This window comes from Trachypithecus francoisi, unplaced genomic scaffold (genome assembly GCF_009764315.1).
Source record: "Trachypithecus francoisi isolate TF-2019V2 unplaced genomic scaffold, Tfra_2.0 Lachesis_group9, whole genome shotgun sequence".
In the NCBI taxonomy this organism is placed as follows: domain Eukaryota; kingdom Metazoa; phylum Chordata; class Mammalia; order Primates; family Cercopithecidae; genus Trachypithecus; species Trachypithecus francoisi.
This window is the reverse complement of record NW_022681474.1, coordinates 42,195,599-42,206,673: the sequence shown is the minus strand read 5'-3', so window position 1 is coordinate 42,206,673 and position 11,075 is coordinate 42,195,599. Positions and strand designations below refer to the sequence as shown.

Here is an 11,075-nt window from a genome sequence, read left to right as displayed (position 1 = left end):
CTCCCGGAGGGACGGCCTGGGGAGGGGAGAGAGGAGGGACCGGCCGGAGGCGGCGGGGCTGGGGCTATGGCGGAGCGGACGGCGGCTGCGGGGCCCCGGTGAGCCGGACCGGGGTGCACGGGGGCCGAGGCAGCCTCCGAGCCGGGTCGGAGCCGTCGGGGTCCCGGGGAACACGGCCCAGGCGACTTTCTCCCGGGAGTTGTAGTCTCGCTCGGGGGGCGGCGCGCGGCCCGGCTTTCGGGGCGAGTTTTCTCGCGGGGCGGGCAGCGCGCGCGGAGGCTGAGGGGGAGGGGGAGCATGCCCGGCTGGAGCCCGGCCTCGGGGCGCGCCCCGGCCGCCGTCCCCACCTCCGCCTCCTCCTTCTCCTCCTGCGTCTCCTCCTCCTCCTCTTCCAGTCCCGCCGCCGCGGCAGCCAACATGGCTGCGCTCCGGAGCCCGGGAGGCGGCCGCTGCTGAGCGCCGCCCGCCGCCCCGGGCCCCCAGCCCGCCCAGGCCCCGGCCCCGGCCCATGGCTCCCGCCGCCTCGCGGCTCCCGGCGCGCTAGGGCTGCTGCCGAGGCGCTCGCCCGCCCGCCCGCCGGCCTCGGGGGGCCCGGGAGGCGTCCGGCGGGGCGGGGCGGCGCGGCCCGCCACCATGGAGCCCCAGCGCCGGGAGCTGCTCGCCCAGTGTCAGCAGAGCCTGGCCCAGGCCATGACGGAGGTGGAAGCCGTGCTCGGGCTGCTCGAGGCCGCGGGAGCGCTCAGTCCCGGCGAGCGGCGGCAGCTGGACGAGGAGGCGGGAGGCGCCAAGGCGGAGCTGCTGCTCAAGCTGCTCCTGGCCAAGGAGCGGGACCACTTCCAGGACCTGCGGGCGGCGCTGGAGAAGACGCAGCCTCACCTGCTGCCCATTCTCTACCTGAACGGCGTCGTCGGGCCGCCGCAGCCCGCGGAAGGCGCGGGTGAGTGGCAGACCCTCGGCCCCCGCCTCTGGAACGCGCCCTCCGATTCTCCCTCCTGCTGGCCGAGGAGGACCTCGCCGGGGCCGCCGCTCCACCTGGCAATGGCCTTGGTGGACTAGTTCCTCTAGCCCAGCTGGGGAGGCGGCGGTGCGCGGACCCCAAAGTCCCGCCGCCTCCCCCAGTCCCGCCGTTCGCTGTGAACAATGCCCCCCGCTGAAGGCCTTCACCCTCAGGTGCCTCGGCGGCAGGGTCCCCGGGGGCCACCAGGTCCAGTAGCGGGTAGGGGGTACCTCGAAGGATGTTCATCAGTCCCTTTTCTGAGGCTCCTAACCATCCGCTAGTCTTTTGGGACCCTGTGCTAGCCTTTAACCAAGGATACCGTCTAGAAGAATGGGACTTGGGCCAGGAGCCATACTCTTAAATTTTGGTCCCTGTCATCCTGTGCCGGGGCCACCGCTGCCTTTTCATTTTCTGGCTGTCCCAGCTCCCTTTCCTCTGCTCAGAGCCCAGTCTCGCCCGGACTTGTGGCTGATTGTGCACAATGCCTGCCTGGGTTTCTTTGGAAACTGTGGGCCCTGAAAAGTTGGGGAAGTTGCATTGCACCATGGGAAAATCCTAGTAGTGGTTGCTGGGGCTAAGTTTGCTCCCTGAGAGCACCGAGCTGCTTAAGGAGGAAGGCTGGTGACTGGTTCCCTTGGGGGTGCCTTTTGGAACCCCTGTGTCCTGGTCTTGGGAATGACTGATTTGTAAGTGTGTGTTTGGAGGCAAGAACGGATACTGGCGGGAGTTTCTGACAAGTGGTAGGCTTGTCCTGGTCTGGCCGCGGAGTGTGGAAACCAGTCTTTCAGACAAGGCAGCTGGAGGAAGAAGACATGGCACTGAGGGAGGAAGAGAACAAGCATTTATTGGGCATCTACTATTGTGGCAGGCACTCTGCCTTGTCACGTTCAATTGTCGTTGCCACTATGTGAGCTTTCTGTTATTCTTTGCCAGAGAGAAAACTCTGACTTGGAGTGGTTAAAATGCCCAGAAAGTATTGGGCACCAGGAATTTTGAATTCCTATTGTTTGAACTTGTTCAGAGCCAGGAAACAAAGTGCCGTCTTTCTAGGTCTTGTCCTTGTTTTAACAGTGAATCGATAGATACAGTAAAAATAAATAAAGATATATGTGTAAAAGAAAAACAAGTGAACCGAGAGGGCTGAGAAACTGCCCTTAGCAACTTGAAGGTCAAAGGCTGATGGGACCCATTTATTTGGCTGTTAAAAGCTCCACTTATTAAGGGAATGATTTTATAAGCCGTTCCTGGTAACAGCTCTCTTATATTGGCCATCTTAACCTCACTTTTTATAGCTGCAGGAAACTGGCAGAGAGACTAAACTGCTGGCCACACAGCAGGTCATTTCATTGGTGGCCCTCCTGTCTCCACTTTGAGCTTCTGACTTGCATCTCTGTCCGTCAAACCTGCATTCTTTCTCCACAGTTGTGGTCATGTCAGAGTTGCTGGGCAAACCTAATCCTTTCCTGGGATAGTGTTTTGGGAGATGCTAGGAAGGGACTGTCAGGTGTGGCCATGAGGACAAGGACAGAGGGGATCTCAACAAAGTAATTTTTTTCCTTTTTAATTGTATCTATGTATCTAATCTATCTCTGAAGGAAGAAGTTAAGATCTGTTTCTGGAAGTCTTTCCTAGGAAGCACAGAAGTTAAGAGTGCAGAGGAGAAGTCTGCGTTGGGAAGCATGTGAATCAATGCTCACCTTAATCTCTGAGAATTGATTGATTGATGGATCAATTGCCATTAATTAGGTCTCATCCTTTCCGTGCCTGGTGGAGAACGTGGGGCCTCATGGGGCTGAAGTTCTAGGAGCTAGTTGTGACCTCTAAGGAAGGCAGAGATTAGGGTTTGGAGTTTATCCCCTCAGGCATTGATTTGAGACTCCAGTTTTACCACAATGCAGAGTTCTGTGACTTCAGAGAGGGTCATGAAATCCTTAGAAATATAATTTTCAAGGAGAAGTTAAGTTCATTTTATTTAATACATTAGAAAAAAGTTGGCTGGATATGGTGGCTCATGCCTGTAATCCCAGCACTTTGGGAGGCTGAGGCGGGCAGATCACTTAAGGCCAGGTGTTCGAGACCAGCCTGGCCAACATGGTGAAACCCCATTTCTACTAAAAATACAAAAATTAGCTGGGCGTGGTGGCAGGCGCCTGTAGTCCCAGCTACTTGGGAGGCTGAAGCAGGAGAATCGCTTGACTCTGGAAAGTGGAGGTTGCAGTGAGCTGACATGGTGCCACTGCATTCCAGCCTGGGCAACAGAGCAAGACTCTGTATCAAGAAAAAGAAAGAAAAAAGTTAGGACAGCATTTGATATGGCAAAGATGCCACCTGAAGCCCCTGGGGGAGAGGGTGACATGGTGTGTCAGCAAATAGTGGTGTGTTGGGGGCTTTTTTTTTTTGAAACAGGGTCTCACTGTGTCACCTGGGCTGGAGTGCAGTGGGACAGTCTCGGCTCACTGCAGCCTCCGCCTCCCAGTCTCAAGCCATCCTCCTGCCTCAGCCCCCCCAAGTAGCTGGGACCACAGAAACATGCCACCATACTGGCTAATTTTTGTATATTTTGTAGAGATGGGGTTTCTCCATGTTGTCCAGGATGGTCTCGAACTCCTGAGTTCAAGCGATCTGCTTGCCTCTGCCTCCCAAAAGTGTTGGGATTACAGGAGTGAGCCACTGCCCCTGGGGTGGGGGTTGGGGGGGCTCCTTTGTGAAGGGTGAATTGCTATGTTATAGGTCTCCAGTTTTTTGCTTTTTTTCTTTTAGCCAGGAAGTGTTTCTTATGGTCAAAGCTCAGTGCATGAGAGTGGCTCTGGCTGAAGGAATGGAAGTCTTCTTCCTTGAGAAGTCATAGTCAGGAAAACCCAGCACTTGGTCCTGCCTCCTTCCACTCCTGAGTGATTTCCACTCTGTGCTCTGTGCGGCAGCTCTGGGTGTAAATTGGCCTCAGTTCGAGGCCATTGCGGAGCCTGAGAGAGGAACCAGCTGGCTCCCTAGGATCCTTAGCATCAAGGGGTGCTGCTTTGGCACCGTCTCTCTGTTGGAGGTGATGCCATCACCCACCTAGGAGCTTCCTTGATGGACACCTTGTGTGGGCTCCTGGTCCAGAGTGCCCATCCCCCACTGGCACTTGGGTGCTGAGGGAGTCAGCATTGGCAGCAGCCTACCACGTGGGGCCTAGAACTGGCAGGAAACTGGGGAGGACACATGCCTGGGTGCTGGTGGGCAGATGAGCAAACCCAACCCATCGGGGCAACTCTTGCTGAGTTAGATCCCCAAACATTTATAACCCGCCATGCTCAGGCCTGGGGGTATGGAGTGACTAGGAGACACACAGTGTTGTGGTCAGGATTTTGTGTCCTATTTTCATATCTCATTGACTCGTGGCAGCCCCAGGGAGATGAGTGGTGTCTTATGATCTTCATGTCATTTGGTTCCAGGGCCCTGTCTGTAAGGAAGAAGTCACAGTGCAGAAAGGTGCCGGAGTCAAGGCCAAGCCCGGTGCTCCTGATTCCTTGTCTCGGGGTGGTTTTTCCTGTTCCCTGGTTAGGCCTTCCCACTACAACTTCAGGACATTTCCAGTCACTGGGGGACTCTGAAATTACGTAGCTTTCTCTTGTCCTGGATTTGATACATAGATCTGTAGGGAACAAGCGAACACCTTCGCCCCAGCTGGTGGTAGGGAGAGGACAGAATTGTTGTTTACTTCTGAGTGGCCCAGTTGGGTCTCTTGTTTTTCCCAGTAACCGAGTCTAGCGTGGTCACTTGGAGCCCCATGCAGTCCTTTGTTTTTTCTCTGTGATTCAGGGAAACACCTCGGTTTTTTCCCTTGAGGATTCTCAACTCCATGTCCCTGGAGTGAGCCTCAGTATCTTCATCTGTAAGATGGGCTAATGGTGCTACACTGCCTGCCTCTGTCACCAGGTGGGGCTGGGGTGTAGATAGGGGCGGGGGTACACAGGATGTAATTATAGCCCGTAGCTTGCCACCTTGTTGGGGGAATGGGACACTCATGAGAGTGACATTATGAGATGGATCAACTGATACAGATGCACAAACAGGCTTTTTCTTGTATTAAAAACTCAGTATGCTACATACTTTCCCCAGATACTCTCATTCACCTCTAGTGGCTTTCATTACTGTCTAAATGTGGGGCTCCTCAAATCATTCCCACCCGGCCTCTCTTGGGAGGCAGAAATGGCAGAACTCGGTGAGTGCCCGCTGGACCTCTTGCGTGCTCAGTGCCTAATGTTTCCTTCTCGTTCCCACTCCCCACACCTCCCGTGCCTCCTCTTTACTTTCTTAGTGAACTGGCTCACTTGCTTCATCAAACTTAAGAGAATGGAGCCCGCAGCATCTGCTGGAGAAGCCAAGGAGAGCTTCGCGAATGTGCTGGAACTTGGTATTGAAGCGAAGCTCTGAATGCCTGGAGGGATGGAGGGAGGACGTTTGGGCAGCAGAGGCTGAGCTGTAGAGAGGAGCTGTGTGTTTACCCAGCCTGAGCACAGCAGGGGATTGGCCTTGGCTCTGGGTGGAAGGGAGATGAGGATGCAGAGGTAATCTGGAGGACCTTGATGGCTAGGCTGAGTGAGGGGTTTGAATTTAGGCATTGTACACTGTCAGAAGTTAGAACTGGAAGTTTTTTTTCCCCCCCAAGGAAATAACCCTGCCAGGCTTTTCCAGTGGGACTTGTGCAGTTGGGTGCTGATTGTCAGGTGGGGGTTATTTATTATTCAGTAGAGGTTGCTTGGGGCTTTTGTTCTCGCTCTACTTCCTTCGGGTACCAGCCACCTTTTCTTCATCCCCTCTGCCCTGGAGGGTCAGCAGGGCAAGGGACATAAGTAAAAGCTCCAGCTGTTGTAGTTTTTCTTTTGGTTCTTTTGTTTGTTTATTTACTTATTTTTTTAGACACAGTGGAGTGCAGTGGTGCAATCATAGCTCACTGCAGCCTCAAACTCCTGGGCTCAAGCCATCCTCCTGCCTCAGCCTCCTTAGTAGCTGAGATTACAGGTGCATGCCACCCTGCATGGCTAATTTAGGTTGTTTTAATTGTGTTATTTGAGAGGAAGTGGCAGAGGCATTTGAAATTAATGGTTGAGAAGAGGTTTCTAAGTGAGGGGCAGATTTTATCTGTATCATTTCAGGGTACCTTTATTGAAAAATGACAGAAACTTAGCTCAGACCATCTTAGGTAGAAAAAGAGAAATGTATTGACTTAGAATATTCCACAACCTTTGGATGGATGGTGGAAACTGGCCTTTGGTACATTTGACCTCTTGGATCGATGCTGTGGGCTTTTCCCACGGGTCTGAACATGACTTCAGGCCTCTCTGTTCATGTTCACAGCACCTGACCAGGGAAGAAAGGGAGCTGTATCCAATCAGCTGACCAGGGAAGAAAGGGAGCTGTATCCAATCAGCCCAGGAAAACCTCATGGGAGGATTCTGATTGGTCTGGCCAGCGTTATGTGTCTGCGTGAGGCCCGGTGACTGTGGCCAGGGCTAGAGGACTAAGACTGGCTCAGCTTTGGCCCTGTGCCCAGCAGTGGAACCACAGGGTAAGATGATGGGCTATTGTGATTGGCAGCCCATTCCAATACTATGTGGGTTTTTTAGTGAGGCAGAGCAGTTGTCTAAAGGAAGACAGGCAGGAGCGATGTTACGCAGGTAAAAGAGCAGATGAATGTCCACTCCAAGCATGCCACCTTTGTGCGATAATACAGTTAGCACACGCGGTCATTGCTGGAGTGGGATGGCGGGTCTAGGTAGTGATGATCAGACTTTACAAGGTTTTAGACCTTGAGCAAGGTTTTTAATCCTTCTGAGCTTATCTCCTCTACAAAGTAATTAAAACACTAACTACTTCACTGTGCTGTTTGACAATCCATGGTAAGAAAAATGGAAGAGCATTTTGTTACCCTGAGCAATATAGCACAACAGTGACAATAGTAGACAGCAACTAGCCTTAGAGCCAGAAAACTGGGAATCTCCTGGTGTTTCTGAGGGTTCGGTTCTGTGGGAGCTCCTTATATACTATGCCAAGCAGATGTCAGAGCTGTCCTCCCTGAACCAAATTTGCTATTATAGTCCTCATTCCCAGAATAGAGCCTGGTACCAGATGGGTGTGCAATAACTTTTTGTTGAACGAATGAATAGTCAGCTGTGTGTAAAGTGAATGATGTATCCTTGTCCAGATCCTCTTCAAATATACATGCAGATTCCTAAGTGGTGACCTCATGGTGGCAGAGGCTGTGGGAGAGGAGGAAGGCTTGAGCAAGCCCCAGATGTACACATGGATGTCACCGCCCACGGTATATCTGTGATGGAAGCAGGTGGTGTGACATTGATGTCTGAAGTCCCCAAGGTTGCCCATCAGGTACTGGCGGTGTGGGGCTGGCTTCCAGGAGCCATGTGGAGCACCCACCCTGGCTGTTGTAAGAGTAGAGAGTCATTCCCTTTCTACACATAGAATTTGAATGTCAACTTGATGTCCTCAAAAGAATACTGAGGAACTTTTCTTTAAAAAAAAAAAAAGCCCTGAACTGGAGATCTGTTCGTAACTGCAAAATCTTGACCTTGGCAGAGCCTTTTTAGCTTCCTGGTGCTTGTTTTTTTTTTTTTTCCCAGTTCAACAGTCAAAACAGAAGAGATTGAGCATTGACGGGGGACTTGCTTACTCCTGTGGAGTTTTGAGCACTTCTCAGGTGCCATTTGGTCCAAGGAGGTTGGGTGATTGGGTTGGACTCGATTTTGGGGGCCCTTCCAGCTCTACGTAAGGATTGCTGTTACTCTGATTTAATGTTAGTGTTGAGTGGTTTTTGATACTCTGGCTTTCCATTTCCTGGAAAAGTAAGCAGAGTAGGATAAATATTTTGTCTCAGTTTTTTTTTTTTGAGATGGAGCCTTACTCTGTCACCCAGGCTGGGAGTGCAGTGGTGCAATCTCAGCTCACTGAAACCTCTGCCTCCCAGGTTCAAGTGATTCTCTTGTCTCAGCTTCCTGAGTAGCTGGGATTACAGGTGCGCACCACCACCCCCAGCTAATTTTTGTATTTTTAGTAGAGACGGGGTTTTGCCATCTTGGCCAGGCTGGTCTGGAACTCCTGACCTCAGGTGATCCACCTGCCTCAGCCTCCCAGAATGCTGGGATTATAGGCATGAGCCACCGCTCCTGGCCATTGTCTCAGTTTTTTTTGTCCCACTTCATTCCAACCACCTGTATGTTCTGCCTTGTGCGAGGGGGCTCTACAGTTATTTCCTGAAACCCTGGGAAGATGTGAGCCACAGAAGTAGCAGACGTAGAGAAAGAGGGCTGAGCTGCGTGTTGGCCTGGGCAGTAGGGATGCTATGTGTGTTCAGCAGGGAAGAATCTTAAATGGGATTGTGCTGGGGGGAAATTGGATTTTTTTTCGCCTTTTACCTGGGATAGATTGCATACCTCTGAACTGTATATCTCTATTGATCTTTTTGAGACTGCATTCCACAAAAGTGCTACAGAAGCATTTTAAACCAAACAGAGATGGTTGGAGTGTCCCATGTTGGCAGTCTATCCCTCTAAACCCTTGGTGGACAATTCCTAGTTGACTGTTGATCTTGACGTTCATTTCACACTAAGACTCATAACCCATTTGCTTTGAGGATTTAAACAAAATTGTGATAATAATTTACATAACATGAAATTTACCATTTAAGCCTTTTTTTTTTTTTTTTTTTTGATACGGAGTCTTGCTCTGTCGCCCAGGCTGGAGTACAGTGACGTGATCTCGGCTCACTGCAACCTCTGCCTCCCCAGTTTCAGCAATTCTTCTGCCTCAGCCTCCCGAGTGGCTGGGACTACAGGCATGCGCCACCACGCCTGGCTAATTTTTTTGTATTTTTAGTAGAGACAAGGTTTCCCCATGTTGGCCAGGCTGATCTTGAACTCCTCACCTCAAATGATCTGCCTGCCTTGGCCTCCCAAAGTGCTGGGATTACAGGTGTGAGCCACTGCGCCCAGCCAGCATTAAGTATTTTTACACTGTTGTGCAAACATCAACACCATCCACCTCTAGAAGTTTTCCATCTTGCAAAATCGAAACTCGGCCGGACTTGGTGGCTCAAGCCTGTAATCCCAGCACTTTGGGAGGCCGAGACGGGCGGATCACAAAGTCAGGAGATCGAGACCATCCTGGCTAACACAGTGAAACCCCGTCTCTACTAAAGAATACAAAAAACTAGCCGGGCGAGGTGGTTAGGCGCCTGTAGTCCCAGCTACTCCGGAGGCTGAAGCAGGAGAATGGTGTAAACCCGGGAGGCAGAGCTTGCAGTGAGCTGAGATCCAGCCACTGCACTCCAGCCCGGGTGACAGAGCAAGAGTCCGTCTCAAAAAAAAAGAAAAAAAAAAAAAATCAAAACTCTACCTTTTGAATAATAACTCTACATGGCCTTCTAGGCCTTGACAGTCACCATTATATTCATTCTTTCTTTCTTTCTCTCCCTTCCTTCCTTCCTTCCTTCCTCCCTCCCTCCCTCCCTCCCTCCCCCTCTCTCTCTCTCTCTCTTTCTTTCTGTCTCTCTCTCTCTCCTTTTTTTTTTTTTTTTGGAGACGGGGTCTCTGTTGCTCAGGCTGGAGTGTGTGGAGTCATGGTTCACTGTAGCCTCAACCTCCCATGCTCAATCAGTCTTCCCACCTCAGCCTCCTGAGTAGCAGGGACTACAGGCACATGCCACCACACCCAGCTCCTTTTTGTATTTATTTTTTATTTTTTGAGATGGAGTCTCGCTCTGTTATCCAGGCTGCAGTGCAGTGGGGCGATCTCGGCTCACTGCAAGCTCCGCCTCCCGGGTTCACGCCATTCTCCAGCCTCAGCCTTCTGAGTAGCTGGGACTACAGGCGCCCGCCACCATGCCCGGCTAATTTTTTGTTTTTGTATTTTTTGTATTTTTCTTTTCAGAGATGGGGCTTTCCCAGGCTAGTCTTGAACTCCTGGGTTCAAGCGATCTGGCCGCCTTGGCCTCACAAGTTGTCTGTTTCTAAGAATTTGACTACTTTAGATATCTTTTATGAGTGACGTCAATACAGATTTGTCTTTTTGTGACTGGCTTACTTCTCTAAGCATAAAGTCCTCAAGGTTCATCCATGTTGTAGTGTGTGTCAAAATTCCTTTTTTAGGCCAAATAATATTCCTATATATATATATTCTATATTTTATTTCTTTCTTTACCTGTTGATGGACATACTTGAGTTGTCTTCACCTTTTGGCCGTTGTGAATAATGCTGCTATGACACCATGGGTGTACAAATATCTCTTTGAGTTCCTGCTTTCTCTTTTGGGTTTATACCCAGAAGTGAACTTGCTGGGTCATATGGTAATTCTATGTTCAATTTTTTGAGAAGGTACGGTACTGCTTACTTTGAGTTTTAATTAAGGAAATCCACATTGTTCACAGCACCCTGACATGGGGGTGGATAGCATTTTCTTTCCTTTTTTTCTTCTGAAAATTGTTTTTGACCAGGTGCGGTGGCTCATGCCTGTAATCCCAGCACTTTGGGAGGCTGAGGCGGGTGGATCACCTGGGGCCAGGAGTTTGAGACCAGCCTGGCCAACATGACGAAACCCTATCTCCACTAAAAATACAAAAAATAGCTGGGTGTGGTGGTGTGTGCCTGTAATCCCAGCTACTTGGGAGGCTGAGGCAGGAGAATTGCTTGAATCCATGAGGCAGAGGCTGCAGTTAGCTGAGATTGCGCCATTGCACTCTAGCCTGGGCAGCAAGAGCGAAACTCTGTCTCACAAAAAAAAAAAAAAATTTTTTTTTCTTCCTTCAGATATGGTTTGGGAAGTCTTAGGACAGTTCAGTAGTTATCTGTGACTCTCTGACTTTTTGAGACAGGGTCTTGCTTTGTTGTTTGGGCTGAGTGCAGTGGCGTGATCATGGCTTACTGCAGCTTCAACCTCCTGGGCTCAAGCAATCCTCCTGCCTCAGCCTCCTGAGTAGTTGGTACTACAGGCATGTGCCACCATGCCCAGCTAATTTTTTTTTTATTTTTAGTAGAGACAAGGTCTCACTATATTGCCCAGGCTGGTCTTGAACTCCTGGCCTCAA

The 11,075-nt window shown here is 51.0% G+C and overlaps 1 protein-coding gene across 4 annotated transcripts in view; it reads left to right on the top strand.

The window, feature by feature from the left end:
- Positions 1 to 392: 392 nt before the first annotated feature.
- The window catches only part of DLG5 (discs large MAGUK scaffold protein 5), a 136,171-nt gene continuing 125,488 nt past the window's right edge, over positions 393 to 11,075 (top strand). For 3 of the 4 annotated variants that reach the window (XM_033208355.1, XM_033208357.1, XM_033208356.1), the window contains exon 1: positions 438 to 937. In XM_033208355.1, the coding sequence (XP_033064246.1) occupies positions 634 to 937 (304 nt within the window). In that variant the 5' untranslated portion in view covers positions 438 to 633. Of the gene's footprint in view, positions 938 to 11,075 lie in introns of all 4 variants that reach the window. The other variant, XM_033208354.1, reaches the window with a different exon arrangement.